This window comes from Vombatus ursinus, unplaced genomic scaffold, assembly GCF_900497805.2.
Source record: "Vombatus ursinus unplaced genomic scaffold, bare-nosed wombat genome assembly UNPS02014779.1, whole genome shotgun sequence".
In the NCBI taxonomy this organism is placed as follows: Eukaryota; Metazoa; Chordata; class Mammalia; order Diprotodontia; family Vombatidae; genus Vombatus; species Vombatus ursinus.
In genome coordinates this window covers 48,381,411-48,406,868 of record NW_020954557.1, presented here as the reverse complement: position 1 = coordinate 48,406,868, position 25,458 = coordinate 48,381,411, and the positions used below count along the sequence as shown (strand labels likewise).

The 25,458-nt window shown below is 38.9% G+C and overlaps 1 protein-coding gene across 3 annotated transcripts in view; it reads left to right on the top strand.

Moving 5' to 3' along the window:
- The first annotated feature begins 8,874 nt into the window (after positions 1-8,874).
- NOSTRIN (nitric oxide synthase trafficking) overlaps positions 8,875-25,458 on the top strand; it is an 88,921-nt gene continuing 72,337 nt past the window's right edge. For 2 of the 3 annotated variants that reach the window (XM_027865943.1, XM_027865942.1), the window contains exons 1-2: positions 8,875-8,976; positions 25,275-25,360. In XM_027865943.1, the coding sequence (XP_027721744.1) occupies positions 8,950-8,976; positions 25,275-25,360 (113 nt within the window). In that variant the 5' untranslated portion in view covers positions 8,875-8,949. Of the gene's footprint in view, positions 8,977-25,274; positions 25,361-25,458 lie in introns of those variants that run through there. The other variant, XM_027865944.1, reaches the window with a different exon arrangement.

Genomic DNA, 25,458 nt, shown 5'->3' with positions numbered 1-25,458 from the left:
TGTGTGTGTGTGTGTGTGTGTGTGTGTGTGTGTGTGTGTGTGTGTGTTAAAAGCAAGCCATCCAGTTCCAATCTGAAAATCAGAGCATGGACCCTGAAAGGGAATCACCTCAAGGGGAAAGTGGAGGTTCCTCTGTCCTCCCTCCCCACTGCCTCTATGGCTTTGGAAGACAATTAGTAGCTCAGTAGGAGACACTTTGTCCTGTAGGGATCAGGACACATACTCCCAGCAGACATGGATACAGTTGAGAGGCAGTTATTTGAGTAAGGAAGCAGCTTTGAAGACTGGGATCTCTAGCCAGAGAGAAAAGAGCTGGCTGTGGACTCCAGAGGTAAACCTGGCAGGCAAGAGCCATGATGCAGAGGAAACAAAGGACTTCCAGTTCTTTGAAGTAGGCAGTTACTGCACTTTTTTCTTCTTTTTCCAGGGCCTGACACAGTTTCTGATATACACTTGGTGCTTAATATTTGCTTGTTGATTAAGTGAGTCAGACAACTGGTGAGCTAGCATGAGTGCAAAACCAGAGAATATTGAATTTAAGAGCTAAAAAAATCTTAGAGATGACCTAACCTCATGGAATTGTATCACTCTAGTAGGCATATCTGCATCCCCCATCTGTGACAGGTTGCTTTGTCAGCAGTTAGGGACACAGGGCTTCGCAAAGGGATTGTGTGCTGCTACAAGCAAGCTGTTAGCTACTAAGCACTTTACCCCTTCCTTCCCCATTATGCCCAGACTTATTTAGTACCATCAGTCACACTTGTCACTCATTGGCTCTAACCCCCCAACCCCCACACTGGCCAACCTTTCAGATCCTGCATGTTCTATCAGCCACCCAAGCCTCCAGGTAAAGGGGCAATATTTACATAGCTACACACACACACACACACATGCCACACCTACACATTATCCTGGAATTTAAAGCAAATATCTACCGGATATTCCTTTGTTGGTCCAAAAGACTGAAGATTAGACTCTATATGTAAGGATCCATGAATATTCATATAGGTGATCAGATGAAGATATAATGTAATTTGGACTAATTTGCATTTGTAAAATGTCCTTGTTCTCATACTTCCCTTGGAAACACTGCCATAGATCACAGCTGTAGGAAGAATGAATTGTTAATTAGTTGTCCATTAGTCTTCATATTTGAGCACTTATTTATGAAAAGCAGATTTGGGTTAATTCTTTTTATGTAAATGAATCCATTTGACTTCCATTTTTACTCTCCAGTAACACCTGGAGCCTTGAAATGAATGTCTTTGGAATTTGGACACATACATTAGACATGAAACACATAGGGCACAGAAACGAGATCTAGTTTGCATCTATAAAATAAGTTAATAATTGACATTTGGGTTCCAATTTGAAAATGATGGAATTTCTGTGAAATGGCAAAAAGCTTATTTCTGGATAATTTCTTTGAACACAATGCAATTTGTATAAACTCCATGTAAAGATGACTTTGGCTGTGACATTTTTAAGACTGGCTATTAACATTAACAGCCTTCGTCTGTGTGCTTGCAGCTTCTTTCGTGGTTTAAAACACTCTTTAGTGATTTAGAACTGCAGAGATAGCTATGTCCAGAGGCCCTGGACATGAAGGTACATTTTATAAAACCATCATTAAAGAGTGAATATATGTATGCACCAGCTCAGGTAGGATATGGAAATCGAGGGACCTAATCCTGGCAGAAACCAGGATGGGAACTTTGTCCAATTTAATCACCACTAGAGTAATGATAGACTGCTTCCCTCTGAAGACTGACTGGTGCAAGCATAGCCATACGATGTAAATACTCTCTGAGGTTCTCTTACCTGAAATGTCAATACCACATAGAATTTGCCTCCCATCTGCTCAAACCAACCACAAGCAAGAGGCTGCTTCCAAGTCTCAGAAGTGGGAGAGTTGACTTGGGATCTGCAAATGTGTCACAGATGAATCTGTCATTCAGGGAGAAAATGGCTCCTACCAAAGCCTCATTCTATTCATTGCACCATAGGAAACCACAAACATGAGGAATTCAGAAAGAAAAAAAAAAAACATGGAAACTTGTTGAGAGCTCATGCAGTGCAAAGAAAGTGGAGCCAATAAGACAGTATGCATAATGAATGCAGTAATGTATATGAAAACAACACTAAGAGGCAGTTGAACTCAGATTAATTACAATGAGCAATCTTGGTTCTAGGAATCAGAAGCACCCTTTTTACCCCTCCCTGTATACAGAGCTGAGGACAGTCGTTGCTCTGCTAATCACTTTTGCTTAACTGTTTTTGTTTTTTTGTTTTTTTTCTGGAAGGGGGTTGGATTTCCCCCCCCCCCCCCATTACAAGGGAGAGGTCAAGGCAGTGTTGCAAGGGAGGTGCAGTATTTTAGGAATTGACTTTGATATTTGCCATTTAAAGCTTTTCTCTGATCTGGATGTATTTATTTTCTAGACTGATTTCACACTATTTCTCATTGGTCAGTCAGTCAACAAATATTTGTTGAGATCCTACTTTGTGCCAGGAACTGTGCCAAGTGCTGGGGATACAAAAAGAGGCAAAAGATAGTTCCTGCCTTCAAGGAGCTCACAATCTAATGTCACTTAATAGTCTAGTCAAACTGATCCTTTTCCTTGACATTCCATCTCCTCACTCCACACTTTTGTATACATTTCCACCATATGAGTAGTGTTCCTGCTCTGCTCTAAGAATCCCTCTTCCTTTCAAGGCTCAGCTCAGATGCGGCCTCCTACAAGATGCCTTTCCAGATTCCTATCTCTCAGGTGTGAGCTCTTTCCTCCAACCCCCAAATTTCTTCATATTTACGTTGCATATATTTTGTATTATGCATCTGAGAACCTGTTGTTTTTCCCCAAGAAGAATCTAAGTTCTTTGAGGGCAGGAACTGGTTCATTTCTACTTTGCACTTAGCACAGTGCCTAGCACATGGTAACTATTTACTATATACTCAGAACTGGAGTCAGAAAGACGAGTTTGAACCCTACCTCAGTCTCTTACTATAACTATGGCCCTACATTCATTTAACTACTATCTACCTCAGTTTCCTGAAATGTAAAATGGGGACAATAATAGCACCTCACAGGGTTGTTGTGAGGATCAAATGAGATAATATTTGTAAAGTGCTTAGCACAGTGCCTGGCACAAAGTAAGTACTTAATAAATGTGTTCCTTCCCCTTTCCCTTCTCCTCTTCCTTCCCTTACCTTTATTGAATTGATGGATATATTAAAAAAATATATAAAAAGCAATAACAACAACAAAAAGAATTTCAGATCTTCCCCAGTTTGATCCCACTCACTTAGGGTTTGACAAGTGGGTCACTGGTAGTGAAGAAGTGGGGAGTTCACATTGATGTGATGCCTTTTGATTTTCAAAGCTTTTTTACATATATTAACTTAATCAGCCTTCACAACACTGTTTAGAGAGGAAATGAGCCAACAGTATAGGTTTTCTCCATTTTTCAAAAGATAGTGAAAACAAATAAAGTTATATACACGTCTGTAAAGGCAACTTGAAATAGTGGCTTTGGAGAGCTGTCCTTGGACCCACCTCTGATACATACTTGCTGAGTAACTACTGGCAAGTCACTTAACCTCTCAAAGTTCTGGGAAATTCTCTAAAACTACCCATTGTGGAGAAGGTACCAACTGGCCTTGGGAAAGGGAGTTTCCTTATCTGGGAGCTCCCTATATCCATGAAGTCATAGGTCTGGTTCTTATCTGACTAGTTGGCTCTGGCAAGTCACTTAATTTATTAGTGCCCTCAGACAAGTCTCTAAAGACTAGAATGTGTTGATGATTCTTTACCTGGAGCTCCCAACCCTAATGAAATCACAATTAGGATTCTTCCCTGTCCCCCAATTAAGTGCATGAATATTCTAAATATCCATTTGGAGCACTAGAAAGGTTCATTGCTTATGGTAGACTGAATAAAGGCCTTCAATAGCAAACCTCAACCCCAATTTAACATATTCCTGCCTATGTTTCTCATGGCTTTGATTTTAAATTAAAAAAGGTCTGCTCCCACTCTTTCCTGGTCAATGCATGTCCTTTTGTCTGCCTCACTTTCCAAAGTTGTCTAGAGCACCCTTTGCCTATAAAGTCAAACTTTCCCTTGACTTCTATAGTACCAACTTTTAAATACTCCTTACTTAAGGAAGTAGACCATAGGCCGGGAACCTGGGTCCTCTAGGTCCTCAATTTCAGCCCTTTGACTGAATCAAAAGAAGATGAGTCTTCCTGACTCCAGGCCTGGCAAGTCACCTAGCTGCTCCATCTTCCATCTATTCTGTATATAAGTTATATGGACCTAGTTATTTACATATTATCTCCTCCACTAGAATATAAGCTTCTTGAGGGCAGGGATTTTTTTTGCCTTTCTTTTTATCTCTAGAGCCTGGCATATAATAAGTGCTTAATAAGTGCTTGTTTGTTGTTGTTTTTTGTTTGTTTGTTTTGTTTTTTCGAGGCAGTTGGGGTTAAGTGACTTGCCCAGAGTCACACAGCTAATATCAAGTGATCAAGTGTCTCAGGCTGAATTTGAACTCAGATCTTCCTGACCACAGAGCCAATGCTCTATCCACCGTGCCACCTAGCTGCCCCATTAATAAATGCTTGTTGACTGACTGAAGTGTGGTCAATGTTGTGGGCTATTGTGGCATAGTTAGAACAGAACTGAATCTTGAGTCAGAGAAGCTGGCTTCCAGTTCCAGCTCTGCAACTTGTCTGTGTAACTTTGGCTCACAGGATTTAGAGAAGATCAGGTTCTTGAGGCTACTAGCCTCATTTTACAGATGAGTAAATTGAGGAACAGAGGTAGCTACATGGTGCAGTGCAGTGAGCACCAGACCTGGAGTCAGGAAGACTTGAGTTCAAATCTGACTTCAGACACTTACTAGCTATAATGACCCTGGGCAAGGCACTTTATACTGTTTTCCTCAATTTCCTCATCTGTAAAATGATCTGGAGAAGGAAATGGCAAACCACTTCAGTATTTTTTTTTGCCAAGAAAACCCCAAAAAAGGGTCATGAAGAGTCAGACATGTCTGAAAAACAACTAAAAACAAAACAAAAACTGAGGAACAGAGAGATATAAGGTAAATAACTTGTTCGGGGCCATATTGCTAGTAAATGGCATAACCAACACTCTAATTCAGTTCTTCTGACTCTACATCCTATGATCTTTCCATTATTTAATGCTGAATTCACTGAACTTTTTTGAATTCTGGTTTCTTCACATGTAAAATGAGGAGTTTTGACTATTAGACTCAATATAACTGAAGTCTATCCCAAATATAAATTATATGATTTCAGGACTTATGGACCAATCTGCTTTGCTCTATTCCATATACTAATAATAATGAAAATAATAGCTAACATTAATATAGTGCTTACTATGTGCCAGGTACTTTACAATTGTTATCTCATTGTTATTACAATTATCTCATATGATCCTCACAACAATGGAGGTAGGTACTATTATCTCCATTTTACAGCTGAGGAAATTGAGGCAAACAGATTAAGTGACTTGCCCAAGATCACACATCTACCAAGTGTCTTAGGCCAAATTTGAACAAAGGTCTTCCTAACTCCAAGCCCACTGCTCTATCTACCGCACCACCTCACTGTCGTTTAATCCTGGTTCGTTGTCTTCTGTAGGTCTGTTATTTATGGGTGACCTAGAGGGAGTAGAGGAGAATGTGGATGGCTTAGCACAGGTCACCACCACCAATGGAAAAACAACTAAGATCATATGTGCTACTGACAATGAGTGAACAATATGATTGTCACCCTGAATGAGTACAACAGTTATTAAAAATTGATTGATGGTTGTAGTGATACCAAAGAGATGAGGTCCCCACCCACCTTGCTGGTTCAGCTTTGTTTCTCCCTCTTTGTTCAGCATTTCCACTGACTTTAAATGGACCCTGAATGTGGGTGATAGACAAATGAACCCTGAAAAGGGATGAGAATTGAATGTTTTTAAGAGCTGGAGTGTTTTGCCAGGCTGACTTAATAGAGCTCTTTACAAGCATGATGCATGCTTGTTCCCTCCTGACATTCTGAGAAAATTCCCTGCAGGTTGGTAAGTGGATCTTACAAAGAAATAGACTATTTGTATTAAAAATTTTCCTTAAAATGAAGTCTCAAAATCAGAGATCACTGGTCGAAAAGAAACCCTAAAAAACTAACCTTACTCTTCCCCTAAAAGGCTACTCTTTTTGAGTGAATAAAGAAAGGACAGAAAATTAAGCTATCTTTTCCAAATTTATGCCCAAGCTTTTCAGTCTCCAACATTAAGAGGGCTAGGAGACAGTTCTGGGCAAGGACCTCTTATCCCTAATCTGAATCTTAATTCCTGAGTGATTTCGTGGTAAGTCTCTAAGAAAAGATCTCTCTCTCCCTCCAGTCTCAGCCTTATAACCCATTTATTTATGGCATCCACTTAACTTAATGCCCTCTGACTCAGACATCCAAGATGGGCTCCCATGAAGTGATTGAGGTGAGAGAAACAAGGGGGCAAGTTGGCTTGTCAACAGGCATAGCAGCCCTTTTGGTCAATTCAACTCAACAAATGCATATTAAGCACCTGCTTTGTGCAAGATACTATTGTGACCAATGAAAATCCAGAGAGACAGTTTCTGGGTAATTAATAGTCAATTTATTAATCACTAAATTGATGGTCAGTGGTCTGTCCCCATAACCAAAAACAAAACCATGGAGATTCCTGAATACTTAAATACATTTGGAAAAGTGGATGGCCCTGAGAGGCAGAGATCAACTCTGACTGGTGAACAAATAATGGGGGGTTGGGGAGGGGAACCACAAGGAGGTGGATTGAAAGCCTTAGGGCTTGATCATGGGATTCAGCTATCTGGACAAAGGCTTCCATCCACGCAGGTCACTCCTAGCAATCTAGACGAAGACCAAACCATCAAACCATTCAAGTTGAACATTGGGGGAAGGGGCGGAAGGTGGGGTTCAAAGGTGAGAGCCTAATGCTTTTAAGGCTGGAATTCCCCTAGATTAGATTCTATTTACACTTTAATCAGAAATGAGCTTTCTTAGTTGAGTGGGTCCAGCCCAAAACTGAAGAGAATGTTGCTGGAAGATTAGGCCAATCTCATCACCCCTCTCCTTCAGAGACTGTCTGACCCATAAAGGCTGGTCCCTGAATGAGGAAACAAAGGGGAAAAAAATCTCAATCTTAAATTTAATAACTGGATATTAATATGAGAGATTCTCTCACTATACTAGGCTCTAGGCACACAATAACAAAAACAAAACAGTCCCTGATCTCAAGGAGCTGCACAACAGACCTGCACAACTTGGCAGTAGGTAGTGGCCAAAATTAAAATAGGCTAAACTTCTTTAAAAGACTAGAGACAGACAAACAATGGTTAGTTATCTCGGGTCATGTGATAAACAAGAGAGTGCGCAGTGGCAACCCTACGTTTTTCACGCACCACGGGAAATCCTTGGGCGGACTGGAGCCCCGTATGTTATGCGGGCCTGATGTACACAAATAAGTCAAAATATGTACAAAGCAATATAGAGTCATTTCAAGAGGGAGAGAGTATTAGTAACTGGGGATCAGGAGAGGAGGTTGGGAAACACTTCATTTAAGAAATGGTGCCTGAACTGAAGTTTGAAAGAAGCTAGAAATTCTACGAGGCAGAGATGAGAAGGGCAGACATTCCGGGCATGGGGTACCACTTCTGCAAATGCATGAAGGCAGGACATGCAAGATTGTGTACAAGGAATAGCTCGCAGGCAGTTTGACTGGAATGGAGATTGTGTGAAAGGCAATAATATAAAATGCTAAGAAAGGTAGTTGTTATATTGTGGGATGTTTCAATGTACCAGACTACGGATTTTTTTTTTAATTTACTCTAGAAGCAGTAGGGAGACCGAAGGTTTTTGAGTAGGGAGATGAAGTTATGTGACCTATACTTTAGGAATGTGAATTTAGCAAGTGGCTGAAGACTGAAGACAAAGAAAACTTTTACCCTTTCTTCTACATTCATAATTCCACTGATGATTCACCACTGACACCTCTACCTCTTTCCACCCCTTCCTTGTAGAATTCTCCTATTTCCTCTATAAAGGGCCTCGTCATGCTCGACTCTCCTGGACACCTTGGGCAACAGACTCAATCAGTATTGATATTATCTGGCCCTATGGATCCCTCCTCTCCACCACCAAATGCCATATAATTCAAAACTCAGTTATAACCTTTGATTTTTTAAAAAATTATTTTTATTTATTTCATTAAATATTTCACAATTACAAGAAAAAAAATTTTAACAATTTTTTTTAAATGTTGAGTTCCAAATTCTCTCCCTCCTTGAGAAGGCAAGCAATTTGATATTGATTATACATGTGATGTCATGTAAAACATATTTCCTTATTAGCCATGTTGCAAAAGAAAACGAACAAAATAAAGCAATAAAAAGAAAGAGATAAAAAATATGCTTCAGTCTGCACTCAGAGTTCATCAGTTCTCTGTCTGGAGGTAGGTAGCATTTTTCATCATGGATCCTTTGAAACTGTCTTAGTTTCAGAGTAACTAAGTCTGTCACAACTGATCATCTTCACACTATTGCTGTTACTGTGTACAATGTTCTCCTATAACCTTTGAATTTTAACCTAGTCTTTAAGTATTTATAGAAATCATTGCCTGACAAAAAACCGTAACAGTTTTCTAGACCTGGAGCTGTTGCCTTACCAGATGGTATTTTGATTATTTTACTCAGGAAATAAATGGGATGAAAGTCCAGGGCTGAAGCTTCCTCTCTGTTGTCTTTGGCAAGAATAATGTGTGCCTCTGTTTACGACAGGCCCTTTTGAATCCAGGAAGTCCAGGAAACACCCAGCCTTGATAACAGCTTTGAGAATGCTGGGACCAAGGTAAAAAGACAGAAGCAAAAACCCACTCCAACATGAAGGATCCGTTGACAAACTGCACAGTGAGTAACTTTGTGTGCATGTTTGTGTGCCAGCATGAGTGTGTGTGTGTGTGTGTTTGTGTGTGTGTGTGTGTGTGTGTGTATGTGTTGGGAGGACAAGGAGGGGTGCCGAGTTGGGATTTATCTATTAATGGATTTTAACTAGTGACTTCACACACATCAGAGCCACCAAACACTACCGGTGAAGATACATAGACAGCTGTGCAAAAGTCTGTGGTTTGCTTTAGTTCAATTTACAGCAGCAAAGGGAGAGGTCAGATTGTCTCTTGCTTCTTAGCCTGGCATGCTTGTAAGTGTTTTTTCATTGTGTGTCTGCCTTCATATTCTGGTAGGCTGGACATGTTCTGGCCAGAGGCTACTTCTGAAGAATACCAAGACCCAGAAAGAAGATTCCAAAGATACAATAGACACAGAATGCAGTGCATGAATAGAGGGGAAAATCTGGAGTTGATTTTTAACATTGAAAGCAACATTTAATGCAGTTAATAATTTAAAATTGAAGTTAATTGAAGACAAGATTTAAATCATTTCTTCGATTTCTTAGAACTTCTTTTCTAATCTCTTATTGTAAAACCTGTTCCTTTCAGCTATTCCTTTTAACATACCCTAGCCCCCTTTTTTTGTAGTTGAAATCAAGGTTTAGAGGCTATATAGTTAAAAGATAAGAAGGGGGAACAGGATCTAAGGCTGAGAGAGAACAATAGTTTACCAAGGAGTTTATTTCAAACCTGGGAAGATCACTGGAAATGGAATTATGGTTAGAAATACAAAGACATTTTTGAGAGTCTTAGCAGAAGCAGTAGAAGGCTAAAGTGAGATTCAAGAAGTACCTCGAAAAAAAAAAGATCAAATGTTCTTTACCTATCTGAGCAGCTAGAGAGGGATTTAGATTGTGCAGAAAACCTGAACACAGGTAGCCCCAAAAGGCAAAGTGGAAATTCTCCTCTTTTTCATCATTTTTAATGAAACAAAGTTAAAAACCTCTCTAATTTGGAACATATTATGACAGGAATGGGGCTGGGGGAAGACAAGAAAGCAAGATGGAAAAGAAAAAAGATGTTATGAAGGATTATTATTTAAATAAGTTTTGATTATCTGACCAGCGCAAGTAGCACAGACCCAAATTAAACAAGATGACAAGGGATCCACCAAATAACCACTAGGAATTGGTACATACTAATAAAGCAGACTTACAAGAAATTATTTGACAATAGAATCATGGAAGGATGTCTAAGATCAAAGGATCAGAGGTTTAGAGCTGGAAGGGACCCTCATTTTAAAAAGAGTAAACTGAGGTCCAGAGACATTGACTGCCTCACCCAAGGTCACTCAGGTAGCTAGTGGCTAAAACCCAGGTCTTCTCACTTCCAGTCAAGTGCTCTTTTGCTTTGCCCTATACAAACCATAGGAATAAAAAGATGGTGGGGCGTGTGACCCTGGTCAAGTCATTTATCCTTTCTAAGCTTCAGTTTCCTCATTTGTGAAACAGGTGTAATACATTGTCAAGCATCAAATGTGATTATTTGTGTTAACAGTTTTGTAACTGTAAAATCCTAGATAAATATCAGCTACTATCATAACATATTAAGGTATTTTATACCCTAATAATGGGCTTAGTTGACAACAGGTAATTGATGCCAGATGTGAGAGGGGGCATTCCTAATCAGTCCCAGATGTGGTGGCGAAATTCCCAGGGCCATTTATCGACACCAGGCTTGAGTGGGGTTGGTTTCCTTATAGGGACCATAAATCGAATGAGGATTTCAGTTGTCTACAAGCCACAATAGTCAGCCTCGAGTTATAACCACTCAGAAGCTGCCATCATTAACTGCTTGACACAGTGTTAAAATGGGTCAGAAAAATATAAAACTGTTACTGCCTATATATTTTATAGGTATTAGTACCACTTAGCCCATGTGACTCCATATTGGAGTCCTATCATTATAACTACAACATCAAACAATATATTTCAGAAGTCACAATGATCATATTTAGTGTTTCTTATCTTCAAATTTATATTCTCTTCATATTTACATTTAGCTCCTTCTAGTAAAAAAAAAATCCTTTTGCCACTGATATGTTTACAATGTTTCAGTTTAAGGGCACATTCAAATCAAACAAACATTTGTTCGTTAGATAATGAGTTCCTAGAGGACAAGCATTGTCTTTTGCCTCTTTTTGTATCCACAGTGGGGGCCCTCTCCAGTTGTCCTGATTTATATCTTGCCATTGGACCCAGATGACTTTAGAGAAGAAAGTGAGGCTGGTGACTTTGCACAGCCCTGCCTCACTTAAATCCAATTCACTTGCAAGTCATGGCATCATCTTCCGGATGTCATGGTCCTCTTTGAGAACGAAAGACAAACAACAACAACAATCCCCAGCATTTAGCACAGTGCCTAGCACAGAGTAGGCACTTAATTAATGTTTGTTGATAACTGCTATAGTGTATAAGGCACAGGAATTATAAGGAAGACAGAGAGAAGATGGGAAAAAAAATATTCAAAAGTGGGCAGAAGAGGGACTAAGTTCCTGCAGAGATAAAAAAATTACCTTCCCAGACCAAAGGTGAACAGGCAAGGACAAGAATTGAGAAGGATTTCTAAAAAACCAATTTCCCCAAAATGCTACTAGTTCCCCCTGAGTGATTACGATAGTTTGTTTTCCTTTGTGTCCCAGTGCTTAGCACAATGCCTGGCACATAGTAGGTGATTAATAAATGCTTATTGACTGACTGACAATTCAATAACAGCTTTGTAGCTTGTGAGATAGGTAGTGAAAGCATTATTATTCCCATTTAACAGATGAAGACAATCAATTTCAGAGAGAATAGGTTACTCCACCACCCACCTTCCACCCACCCGATAAAGTGTCTTAGCGCTGGACCTCAATGCTGGCTTAAACTCTTTGGTCAAGTAGGTCGTTGTGCTGTGTAACGTAGCCCTTAAAGACATATATCATTAACAACAGTATAGAAATTAGTTTGTGCAGGCCTAGAGTGACCAGGTGCAACCCTGGTGAGTTGCTCTGAAGCAGGTTTCTTTCAAACTTTTTAAAAAAGTTCCATCAGCTGTGGGGTCACAGTTCTAATCGAGCACTAAGACTTTCCCCAAGCCAAGTGAAACAACAACCCTATTGCTAATGTAGTTTTGTGATCTTGGGAGAAACAAGAAAGAAATAACAGTAGCTAAATATAAGACTTGAAGATTTGCAAAACATTTTACAAATACTACCTCATTTTATACTTACAACAACCATGGGAAGTAGGTGCTATTATTATACCAATTTTGCAGATGAGGAAATTGAGGCAGACAGTGATTAAGTGACTTGACCAGCTTCACACAATTAGTAAGGCTATGTTTCAACTGGTTTTCCTGAGTCTGGCACTCTGTTAAACCAACCTGACAATAATAACGGTAACAACAATAACTAACATCTATGTGCCAGGTACTATGCTATGAGTTATACAATTATTATCTTATTTGATCCTCACAATAATCCTGGGAAGTAGGTACTATTATTACCCCCATTTACAGGTGGGGAAACTGAGACAGGCAGAGGTTAAATGACTTGCCCAATTTCACACAATTAGTATCTGAGGCAATGTTTGAACTTGGGTCTTCTTGAGACCAGTACTCTGTCCACTATACCTAGCTGACAAAATAAAATCAATGTCTTTCTCTTAGTTCAATACTCAACAAATCTATCATCAACCATCTATTAAGTCCTTACTATGTGCCAGTCTCCATGTTAGATGCTATGGATACAAATATAAAAGAGAGACCCTGCTTTCAAAGAACTTATATTCTAATAGAGTATAAAAGACATATAGTAGGGTAGTGTTGGCCACGGAAAGGAATTTTGGACTAGGTAGCCACAGGATTTAAGAGTGGAGTCTATAGATTGTCAGGCTCTTTCTAGTAGCTGTGGAAGTATTGATTTGATTATTGTTCCCAGAGCAAAAGCAAGAGATAGAAGTGGGGGGGAGATGAGAACATGATATTCATGCAGCATCAGGGCAGATGACAAGATGCTTGGTATGGCTAGATGGGATGTGAGGTTTGATCTAGGTCATCCAAACCATCTAAGTATGGTGGGTTAGGTGAGCTTTCACTCACTCATCCACCAATCAGTATGGCTCTGGCCAATACAGAATAGTTGATTGGCTTAACTCCCCTCCCCTGGGAAGGGGGTGGGGTCTTTGGAGGTTCTGTCTGGAAGATCTCTGTTCCAGGTGGAGAAAGGACGCAGACAGGCGAAACGGCCAGAGGTTTAGGCTGGGGAAGCTCCTATGTCCTGAAAGCTAGTTAGATGCAAGGATGTGCTGTATCTAGATGGAAAGGGTTATTGAGAGCTGATTGTTAAATATTCAGTGTAAGCATTTACAACTTAGAAATCAGCAAACATAAGTCAGGGCTTGATTTGTCATTTTGTTGCTTGTCTAGATGAAAGAAAGTGATGGATGAGATGTTAATAATGCAGATTACACTTAAAAATATGCTGTGCATAAATTTTTTAGGGGGTAGGGAGAGCCAGTTGTTAAACACTTACTAACACATCCCTGCCTAGATGGGGAAAAATTATATGAATAAAAGCCATGGAAAGAGTTCTAGCCTTAGATCCAGGAAACCTGGGTTTGAATATTTACAACATGATGGACAAGTTCAATCCATTTCTCTGAGATTCAAAGTCTATCTGTGCAAAAGACAAATAATATTCATTACATGTGAGCCTCAGTCTCTTCCTCTGTAAAATGGAGACAAGTATACTCCGTGTTACACTACTGCGGTGAGAAAATTGTCACCAAAGTGTATTGGTGTCTGCTCTTTTTTTTTAATTGCTGAACACTGATCAAATTGTACTGTTTATTTTATTGTGCAGGCTTTGACTATATTTAGAATCAAATGACCCCTTCCAAGGGGACAATGACAATATAAGAGAAAAGTAAAGAACTCTATTTAGAAACTTAAAATATGAAGAAAAATTAAATGATTTTGTTAAGACACCTAAATTCCTTCTACTTGCAAAATGCCACCATGAAACCCTATCAAACCTCTCTGTGACCCTGGTGTTCCAGTCTGGAAGGTACCTACAATAACCTGGGAACCAAATTGTTCACCCATCCCCAAAATAAACAGGACTATGAGCCCATCTTATTTCATACCTATGGGGCAGGGATTCTTTTTTCTTTTTATCTCTGGTGTTTGGCATAGTGCAGGGTACACAGTAAGATCTTAATAACTGCTTGTTGATTGATTGATTGACTGAGTAGACCTATCCATAGGTCATTGGGGAGCTAATGTGATTGGGTGAATTTATTATGGGGCCTCTAGCTATCTGTGCTGAGAGTTTGCCAAGGTGCCAGTAACCAACACATCTCTGGAAAGCATAAATTCAATCAAACCAGTCTAATCTCCTCCTATGAAATAGTGACAGGCCCGATAAATCAAGGGCTTCTGATTCTGATTCATACGACAGATAAGTAAAATACAGTTTGGATTAGGGACCAAAGTGGCTTTATGCAAGGCAGCTTTTCCCCACCTCTCTTCTCCTTTCCCTTTTTTTTCTCCTCTTCTCTCTTTTCATGTCCTTTCTTTTCCTCTCCTCTCTTCCCCTTCTTTCTGCTCTCTGCTAAAGGTCTTTCCTGCCTAGATTTTAAGAATCACAGGATTTTTCACCTATCCTTGGAAAGTATGTCTTGATCCTTTAGACAGGGCATATTTCTCAATAATCAGAAGTATTTCTATACAGGATGTTGGGTGTTTCTGGCTGCTGGCAATGCTGCTTCTTCCCAGCTGAGTCTAAAATACATATGGGGAATATATTCAAATAACTATGAAATAACAAGGATGCTTCTTCCCTACCTCTCTGCTCTTCTCCCTTCCTCCTTTCCCCTTCCCTCCCCTCCCCTTCTGTCCTCCTCCCCTTCCTCTTCTCTTTTTCGTACCAGTTCTTAACTGCAGTCATGGAGCTTAGATAAGGTTTCACTAAAGAACGAGACGGATCTCTAATGTAAAATGAAATTGGCCTTTTATCCTGTCATGTTACTCACACAAGGAGAGATTCAAGGCCTAAAGCAAAATTCCCATTTTCATGAGCATGGAGGAACTCGGGCAACAAGGGAAGGATTCAGATGGCCTCAGGAACCATGGATGAATTGGTCTTTAGGTTGTAGGAGCAGGAGAAAAAGAATGGTCTTTGGGAGAGGCCATTCTCAGACAAGGTACACCTACTTCCCCTTTTATCACTCCTCCTAATGGAGTAGGAGATGCCTGGGTCATGATCACCAGTCCCATCATGGTTAGTAAGTAGGTCTGATGCTTCTAGGGAAGAAGTGATTGTTTTCATGTCCATGTCTTGTTGTAGATAAAGAGATAGAAACAGGAAGAACTGAGTGTGTCGTAACTGCCTGGTTCATGAGCCTTGTGGATTTCTAAGTGGCTCAGAAGCTTCAGATGTCTTGTATTATTTCACCTTTACTCTCACAATCGGACTTTTCCACCAAGACATCATGACAAAAAAATGAGCATAAGGAAAACAGCATACCATTTACCCTACAAACACAAGTACCAAGCTGGAACTCACAATCTGAATCATAGAAACCTAGGACATTTGAGGCCCTTTAGTATAGCTGGCATCTGACCTACACAATCTCCAAAACATCCCAAGGATTGGGATAAATTCAGGAGAAACCATAGGATTGCAGATTTAGTGTTGGAAATGACCAGTTCTAAATGAGAAGAAATCTACTCCAACTCCCTCATTTTATATACGTGGATTCTAAGGCCAAGAGAGGTCAAGTGACGTATCCAACGTGCCAGAGCCCCGATTCAAATACAAATTCTATGAATCCAAATCCAGCTGCCTTTTTAATTATACCAAGCTGCCTCCCTCCATTAGTAGAGCTCTTTCTAGGACCCCCAACTAGCATCTTCTTTGGACAAATCAGGGGTAAGAGGATGCGGAATGGGAAAGGAGTTGAAAGCCCTCCCTATGATGGCTGAATGTATGTCAAAGTAACTGTGGACTCATCTCAATTCAGGCTGTGATCTAAAGGTGGATGAGGCAGCTTTGATCCTGTCATGGATTTTAAGGCATGGGCCAGGGAGACACCATGGCATCTCTGTACTATTTGGAATACATGCGGAGGCTGTGAGATCTCTCTGATTTCTTTGATGTACTGTGAGCAGCAGTACATTCAGTACCAAGTTTTACCCAACTAATCTGTATTATACCCAATTTTCTCTACTGCTTGGGGCCCAACTGAATGTAGAATAAATTCTTTAAATAGTACTTTAAAATAGGTTCATATTAATTGCATTAACCTATAATCATTTTCATTTGGCCTTGAAATTTCAGCACCAGTTTTTCTTCCAAATTGAGGGAGATTTTGTTTTGCTTTCTGAGTGTTGAGATAAAAACATAACAATAACAACATTAATAATTAGTAATGCTTATCATTTTTTTTCATTGACATAGCTCCTTATGATTAGCAAAATACTTTCTACCCATTATCTAATTTGATGGTCACAATGACCCTGCGAAGCCAATGGTACAAATATAATTTTCCATTTTTGATGAATGAGAAAACCGAGTCTCAGAGTGGTGAAGTAGCCTAAACACAACTATACAACTGACCCAAGGCAGAGTCTGAATGACTTCAAGTTTGATATTTCCTTCTTAAGGCCATTGTACCTCATCACCTTCTAACAACAAAGATAGTATCTGTGACCTTCAATATTTGTGAAAATGTCGTTTCCTTGTGGCTGAACCCAGAACAACTGGGAATTCTGAAAATGCTTTAACCTGCCATCTTTATATCCAGCACGTCAGAAATGGATTCAGGTTAAGACTAGTGTAGGAAGATTTAAGTAGTTGCTAATTGAATGTCCAATCTTGTCTATGTAGGCTTTAGTCTTCATTTACAGTTTTTGATGACTGAATTTGCTTACACTGAACAGGACCTCAAAGGTTATGATCCAGCTCTAAATCCATGATTACAATAGGTTTTAGTACCTTTTCCTGTGAGGTAGTTAATAATATATTATGTTTATCTTCTGACTAGGGCCAAGTCCAGCCCTGGCCTGGTAGCAAGCCAGCTCTGCCTTTTTTAGCATGGTTGCCTGTGGCAGACAGACAGCTTGACAGCGGGGCTTTTTCGCCATTGCAAATTTGTTTCCAGGGCCTGAAACAATGGGTAATGTCTGTGGCCTTCATGGTGATTTCCAAGGTCCCAGAACCTACTCCCAAGATACTTCTCAATTCGTTCCCTGAGCCTTGAAATCTCCCTAATCAAGGGATTAAGCCTTTCTTTCCATGATCAGATGTAACGCTTTAAAAGTGTTACCTTACCTTGAGAGAGGTAATTCTTTGATTTAGATTTTTTTCTAGGGGAAAGAATTCATTACATTAATAAACATTGCTTAAGGATTTAGTGTGTGCCTGGCTCTGTACTTGACACTGGGCATGGCACGCTCTATACTTGGTGCCAGGGAGAAAAAGACAAACTAACAGAATGTCCCTGCCTTCAAAGAGTTTACATTCTCCTAGAACAAATAAACATGTAGGTAAATTGAAGATAACATGAGCTGGAAGAGATGTGGCACCTAATGAGACAAGATTTGAAGGAAACAGAATTCTAAAAGGTAGAGGTGAAGAGGAAGAGCATTTCAGGTTGGGGGTAGGGGTAGGCAGCCTGTACAAAGGTCAAGACTATAGCAATTAGGTCAATCTGGCTGGTTCACCATAGAAAATGCATTACAGGATATGATTTGAAACAAATCAGAAAGGTCAGCAGGTCAGGACTTCAAATACCAAGCTGAGGAGTTTGTGTCTTATCCTATAGATTATAGGAAACTAGTGATGACTGAGACTGGGGTAGAATCTTAGCCCTGTGCCTTAGGCAGATTCTTTTGGCTATGTGGAGGATGGATTTCAAAGGGATTCGACTGGAAGCAGGAAGATCAATAAGGAGGATGTTGCAGTAGTTTTGGCGGGACGTGAGCAGGGCTTGCACTAGGATGGCAGTGATGTGAGTGGGCAGGAGGGGATATTGAGGTGAGACTGACAAAATTTGGCAACTGATTGGCTATGGGGAATAAGAGAGAGTAAACAGCTGAAGATGAGAATAGGCCAATAGTGGAGACTGGGAGCACCAAACAACTCTCTATTTCATAATTTGGCTTGTGGTTAACCAGTAACAACATTAAGGCAAGTCACTTAACCCCACTGGGACTCAGTTTCCTCATCTGCAAAATGAAGAGTGTCTTGGTGAATTCTAATATCCCTTTCAACTATTACATAATGTATATACATGCTTTGGTCATATCGATTAAGCAATTTATGAATGAATGCATTTTGGGTGGATTCTCTAATTGATTTGTTCTCATATTCTCATCTCTGTTATTTCTTAAAGGGTGCTTTTCAAAAAGTTCATCTTTGAGCTTGACTAAATGGAATACACTAAAAGCTCTTGGTACCACTATAAATCAGTGAGATGTTATTGAGGTCGGTCAATCAGTCAATAGGCATTTATTAAGCATCCACTGTGTGCCAGGCACTGTGCTACATCCTAGAGATACAAAGAAAGGCAAAGGACAATCGCTGTTTTCAGAGAACTCACAGCCTTATGGGTGAGACTACATGTGCACAACTATATGCAAGTAATATACAGGATAAGTTGAGAATAATCAACAATCAATCACATATACATAAATCTTTTTACATCAGGTTAGACCTCAGTCCTTCAAAAATAAACAGTCCCTGCCTAAAAAGGGAGCTTAAGTGGTACAGTATGGATAGAACTCTGGACCTGGAGTCAGGAAGGCCTGAGTTCAAATCCTATCTCTGACATGTATTAGCTATGTGACCCTGGGCAAGTCACTTAAACTTTGTTTGCTTCAGTTTCCTCTACTGTAAAAGAGATAAAAATAGCACCTATCTTACAGAGTTGTGAGAATCAAATGAGATAATATTTGTAAAGCATTGTAAAGCCTATTACATAGTAGATGCTAGATAAACGTCTAATCCCTTTCCCTGTTTTCATTATATTGTACCAAAAAGAAAAAAAAATAAGCTAAAGATGAGTGGAAAAAGTGTTAGATTTGGAGTTAAAAGAGACCCTAATTCGAATAGTGCCTCTGAGTTTTCTAGTTGTGTGACTCTTGACAAGTCATTTGATCTCTTAGCCCTAATAGCTGTATCTGTAAAATGGGGGACAATAGTTTCTGTGACACTTACCTATCTGAGCTGTGGTGGGATCAGATGATATATTTGAAAAGTACTTTGTGAACTTATAATGCCAAATCAGTGACAATTATTATTAATAATGATAACTAATATTTATGTGGTGCTTACTATGTTCTAGGCACTGTGCTAAGTGCTTTAAAGCTATCTCATTTGACACTCATTACAATCCTGAAAGGTAGGTACTATTATTATTTCCATTTTACAGATAAGGAAACTGAAGCAAACAGATGTTAAGTGACTTGCCCTGTATCTCACAGCTAGTAAGTGTTGGAGGCCAGACCTATTAGTGTTACCTACACAGCTATTATTACTAGAAAATTCCTAATTTCAGTGAAAATAGTTTGAAGTCATAGGTATAGGTATATTTAGTTATCTGACCGCAAATGGCCAAATGTACAGTTTAAAATATGGCAAGGGTAGTTTGATACATTCTAAAGACAACTACGTCAGGTGGGCAGCCAGAATCATGGTATCTGGAGGAAGTGAGGAAGAACTCCAGAATGTTGAGTGCACTGCTTGTGGTGACCATATGACAGGCAGGTAGGTTATGTTGGTTCTTTTTTTTTAGTTCATTCAAATTCTTTTTCATTTCTTTCTTTTTTTCATAAACTTTTATGATTTATTTTAAACTTAAATACAAAACAGGGGGAAAATTGCCATGTACACAGCAGAACATGAGAGGATTCAATATAAAGAAATAAATTTCCATTTCAAGAAAACCTGTATAATAAATACTAAACATTATTTTCAAAGCTACCCAGTTTTTCTTTGCTTCTTTGTAGGTTTTTTTGTGTTCTCCGTTGTGCACTTTTTACTTTATTTTTCCTCCTCACTCCCCCCCCACTACCCTAAAGAAGGCTCCAATTAAACAGATACACAATATACACACACACATACACACGTATATGTATATGTATACATATATGTAAATATCTATAAACATATACATATATACACATATAAACTCATATATAAAACTGTACTATGCATATTTCTACTTGTGATCTTTCTCTGAAGGTGGATAGCATCTTCTTTCATGAGTCCAAGTCTTTCCATGTTTTTCTAAATCAACTAGCTCATCATTTTCTATGCCACAGCAATATTCTAACCCAATCACATCCTATCTGACAGACTGTCTGTGAAAACATTTCCCCCCCAATTTTCTGCATTCCTTCTATTCTTGGCTACTTTGGTTTTATTTATACAAGAAAATTTTAATATAAAATAATTGAAATCATCCATTTTACACTTCAACAATGCTCTCTCCTTGTAATGTAGTTTAAGGTTTGATACTGCTTAATCTGTTTCCTTTACATCTTTTCCCCCTGGTTTCTTTGAAATTCCTGGCCTTTTTTTCTTCCAAATAAACTTTGCTATTATTTTTTCTAACTCAGATAATTTTTAAGTAATTTAATTGGGATGGCATTGAATAAATAGATTAGTTAGGTAAAATTGCCATTTTTTTATTATATGGGTTTTACCTACCCATGAACAATAAATAATACTTCAATTATTTGGATATGACTTTACTTGTGTTTGTGTTCATATGGTTCCTGTGTCTGTTTTGGCATGTATAATCTCAGGGATTTTATACTGTCTATTTATTTTAAATGGTACAATGTTGAATAAAGTTGCTGATGCATAATGTAGTTTCCTTATTTTTCTCTTTTGATTAAATCTCTTAGCTTTAACTTTGTCTGAGATCATGATTACTACTCCCATTTTTCTTACATAATAAATTTTACTACTGCCCTTTATTTTATCTGTGTGTATCTCTCATTTTTACAGTGTTTTCTGAAAGCAACATATTGTTGAATTTAAATTTTTAATCTGCTATCCATTTCCGTTTTATGGGTAAATTCATCCCATTCACATTTTAAGTTATGATTATTTGTATATTTCCCTCCTCCTATTTTTCCTCACTATCCTTCTTACCCTATTTCTATCCTTCCTCACTCCTCTGCTTTATTTATACCTGCTACCTTGCCCTCCTATTCCTTAATCTACCCAACCCTCCAAGATTCCCTCCCTTATCCTCTCCCCAACCCTATCCCCTTGCCCTCTTATTCGTTTCTGAATTTAAAAGACTTTTATACCCTTCTAGATATATATTGTTCCTTGTTTAATCCATTCCCAGTGAGAGTAAGGTTCCAGCACTACCCACCCCTCTCCCTACTAGCTTCTTCTGTATCAGTTTTTCCTTTTATGCCTCATTTGTATGAGATAATTACTCCTTTTTATCTCTCCTTATATGGTTTTATTTTTTTTAGAATCACCCCATCATAGTCAGCTCAGGCCAAGCCTTTCTATCAAATTACCCAAATAATGATGACAGTTATAAGAGTACTGATATTATTTTTGCATATAAAAAATAAACAATTTGACTTTATTGAGTCCCTTATAATTTGTCTTTAATGTTTATCTTATATTTCTCCTGGACATTATATGTCAAATTTTTCTTTAAGTTCTGCTGTTTTGTCACAGAAGTCTTTTGTCATATGAAAGTCTTTCAGTTCATTAAATGTCCATTTTTTTTTCATTTAGGATTATACTGAACTTTGCTGGGTAAGTTTTCCTTGGTTGTAACCCCAGTTCTTTTGTTCTACAAAATAAAGTATTCCAAGACCTACAGTCTTTAAGCATAGCAGCTGCTAGATCTTGAGTAATCCTTATTGTATCTTCATGATATTTAAATTGGTTTCTTTTTTCTTGTTGCTTCCAATATTTTCTCCTTAGCCTGGGAGCTTTGAAATTTGGCTATGATGTTCCTGTAAGTTTTCCTCCTAGGATCTCTTTCAGGTGGTAATTGGTGGATTTTTTTCTATTCCTCCTTTGCCTTCTTGTTCTAGAACTTCGGGGCAATTTCCCTTGATAATTTCTCATAATATTGTGTCAGGATTCTTTTTTATTGTAATTTTCATGTAGTCCAACTATTCTTATATGATTTCTCCTTGTTCTGTTCTCTGGATCAGTTGTTTTTCTGATGAGATGTTTCACATTATCTTCTCTCTTTTCATTCTTTTGATTGTGTTTCATTATTTTTGGGTGTCTTAGAAAGTCATTAGCTTTTCCTTGCCCAATTCTAATTTTCAAGGAATTATTTTCTTCCTTGAGTTTTTGATTCTTTATTTCAAGTTGCTTGACTTTCTTTTCATAATTCTTTTGATTATTTTGGATTGCTTTTGTTTTTTTTTCTAATTTTTCCTCAATCTTTCTTATTTGATTTTTAAAGTCCTTTGTAAGTTCTTACAAGAACTCTTATTGTGCTTAGGACCATTTGATGTTTCTCATTGAAAAAGGAGTGGCTTTTTTAGCTCCATTATTTTCCTCTGACTGTGAACCCATATCTTCTCTATGCCCATAGTAGCTATCTATGGCTCAGTTCTTTCTCCTTTGCTTGTTCATTTTTATTTATTGGTTTTTGTTTCATTTTGTTTTTAGAAGCTATTAATGTAATCAAGTTCTAGTCCCGAGGTGTAGAGAATGATGCCCAGAGCCTCAGGTCTTTCTTACTGTTATTTTCTGAGGTCTGTTCTGGGGTCCAACCTTGTGCTCTCCTCTCTACTCCTAGGCCATGGCTAGAGCCTCCAGCCCCTGGTCTTCAAATTATCTTGCTCCCTGCAATTCCTCCAGTGGTGGCAAACTACAGCTGTCTTCTCTGCCCTGGAACTGAAATTGGGTACTCTGCTCTCCTACAAGTGCCCATAGCCAGCAGGGCCCCTGCCTCTCTGCTATTGCACTCACCAGGTGTGTGCTAGCTCCTTCTCCCTGTAGCCATAGCCCAGAATGCTTCTGGTCAGCACAGCTGTGCTTGATGTCCCTCAACAGTGAAAGGTCCTTCAATCTTCTCTTATTCAGCCTTCAATTTTCTCCTACTCAGTGGTCAAACCCCCACACTGTCCATGGGATGAAAGTTTCTAAGGCTGAGGCTGCCTCTCAACCCAGCTGCCCGCAGGGATTGTTGTTTGTTGATTCTGAAGAGTTGGCCTGGAGGTGTTTGCACTTCACTCAGGCCCTGGAGGTCATGTTTTCCCTGGGGTCTTCTCAAGTTGTCTTAGGAGGATGCCTGCTTTACCCCAACTTTTGTTTATTTCCTTTGCTCTTCCTTCCCTTTGAGGCAATAGTCTGTCTTTTCTTTTTTTTTTTTGTGGAGGAAATTTGGAGAACTGAAAGTTTTCTGACCTACTCCGCCATCTTCCCAGAATCCCCTCCTTCAGATGTGCTGTTCACTGACAGAAATTCTCAAATCAGTAAGATCTCTCATAGATGATAAGATCATTGATGAGAACTAAGTAGGTCATTGACCTAAACTGTGCTCAACCCTACTGCATTCAGAGAAGAGGGAAGCAAGAAGAGGCCTTGATAATATAATAACACTACTCATATATTGGCAAGTTTTTTCTATCGAAAGGCCAGATGGGATGATTCCTTTTCCTGAAGGTGATTTTCAGATATGTTTCACAACTGCTAATAAATGCAAATTATTGGCATCCATATCACTCTTGTCAGCAATGCCAAGGTTATCACTGTTTTCTCTAAGGAAAATCTCCCTAAACCCCTGGTCTAGGCCCAAATTCTGCCCCTGGAATCCAAGGTCACAGTGGAAAGTAGGATGTGGGAGCTTTAAAGTATGTATCTGTCTATGGGTTTGTTTGGTTTTTCTTTTTATAATTTATCAGTACATCACTGCCTCTCTGAAAACAGGGGATTGGGTCAGATCATTTCTCAAGATTCCTTCCATATCTGTAATTCTATTTCTGTGGGCTTACCAAGGGATGTGAATAAATGACACTGTGTCACTGAGGAATGACTGAGAGTCTTGTAGATAAAAGGAGAATTTGAAAAGTGGATAGTGATGGAGAGCTGGCCCTGAAATCAGAAAAACCTGGATTCAAGCGCCACTTCTGACACATACTGACTGTGTCACAGTGGGCAAGTCACATAACTTCTCAGGGCCCTAGGCCATTTTCTAAGTCTATGTATTGCAAAGAAGGTGCCCACCTACATTGGCAGAGGAGTGTCCTGACCTGGGAATTTCTTATACGAATAAAAACATAGGTCCAGCCCCTATTGTTATGAAGAATGAGCTCTTTCCCTTAAGCCCCTGAGCTGTACATCACCCAATCCAGCATAGTATTTGCATAGTACAATATAAAGCCCTGTTTATCTAATCCTATCATACCTCTCCAATGGGGCATGTGAAAAAGGAAGGTGAAACTCTCCTACGTTATTGGATGTCCACAATGTGTCAGAAGGGTACACAACAGAAGCCACCATTTAAACTTTCCATTTTGTGTTTAAAATCCTATGATCATTACTGAGAAAATTAACTTATACCTAAAGCCAAAGCATGAAAGCTTTCTTCTTGGCGTTTTTATGTCTGTGTGCTGAATGGATCCATTTTAAATGCTTGGTTCAAGAGAGAGGCTCAGCTCATTAATAAAAAGTTGTTCTTATCACTAGAGGTGAAGAGGACAAAGAGGAGAATGAGACAAAACCTTTATTCACAAATACCTAACTTAAGGTGTTAAATTATAACTCATTTGCATTTTCTGGGATGACAATGTGATATTTCTCAGCAAAGATAAACTAATATTATTGGTTTAGGATTTGGTGGTGAACAGCAAAAATATTTGTCCAAAGTTTCAGTGGTTAAAAAGAAAAAAGACAAATTAAATATTTACAGTCCATTCTAAAGAACCACCTTGATTTCTCCTTCTATATATGTACTTTGCAATCAGGTGGAAAGAATAGGCACTGCTGGGTGTAAGAAACATCTACAATCCATATATATAATATTGCTGATTTTTCATGAAATCTGATCCACATAAAGGATCAGCACAGGTGTACCCAGGGCTAAGTGAAAAGTCCTATGGGATCTTTGTGAGTTGGGCTGAATAGATCTAATCTTCCTTTTAGGATTTAATCCAAAGGACATGTATACCAGTCATAATCATTTAAAAGGACAGTTCCAAGTTTAAAAGTATTGGATTTACAGTGAACCTTTGTTCAACAGCACTCATCTTCCTTCTCTGCGTGTTTTGTTTCAGTATAATAAAGTATACAAGGACCTTAAGGAAGTTTCTCAAAATGGAGAGAATTTCTGCAAACAGCTCACGTACATCCTTCAGCAAAGGTACAGTACAGATGTTGGCAGTGGGGCTGCTATCTCTTTATTTGCAATGAGAGACATGATTGTAGATTTCCAGATGCCCTACTTTCTAGAACGTGGTG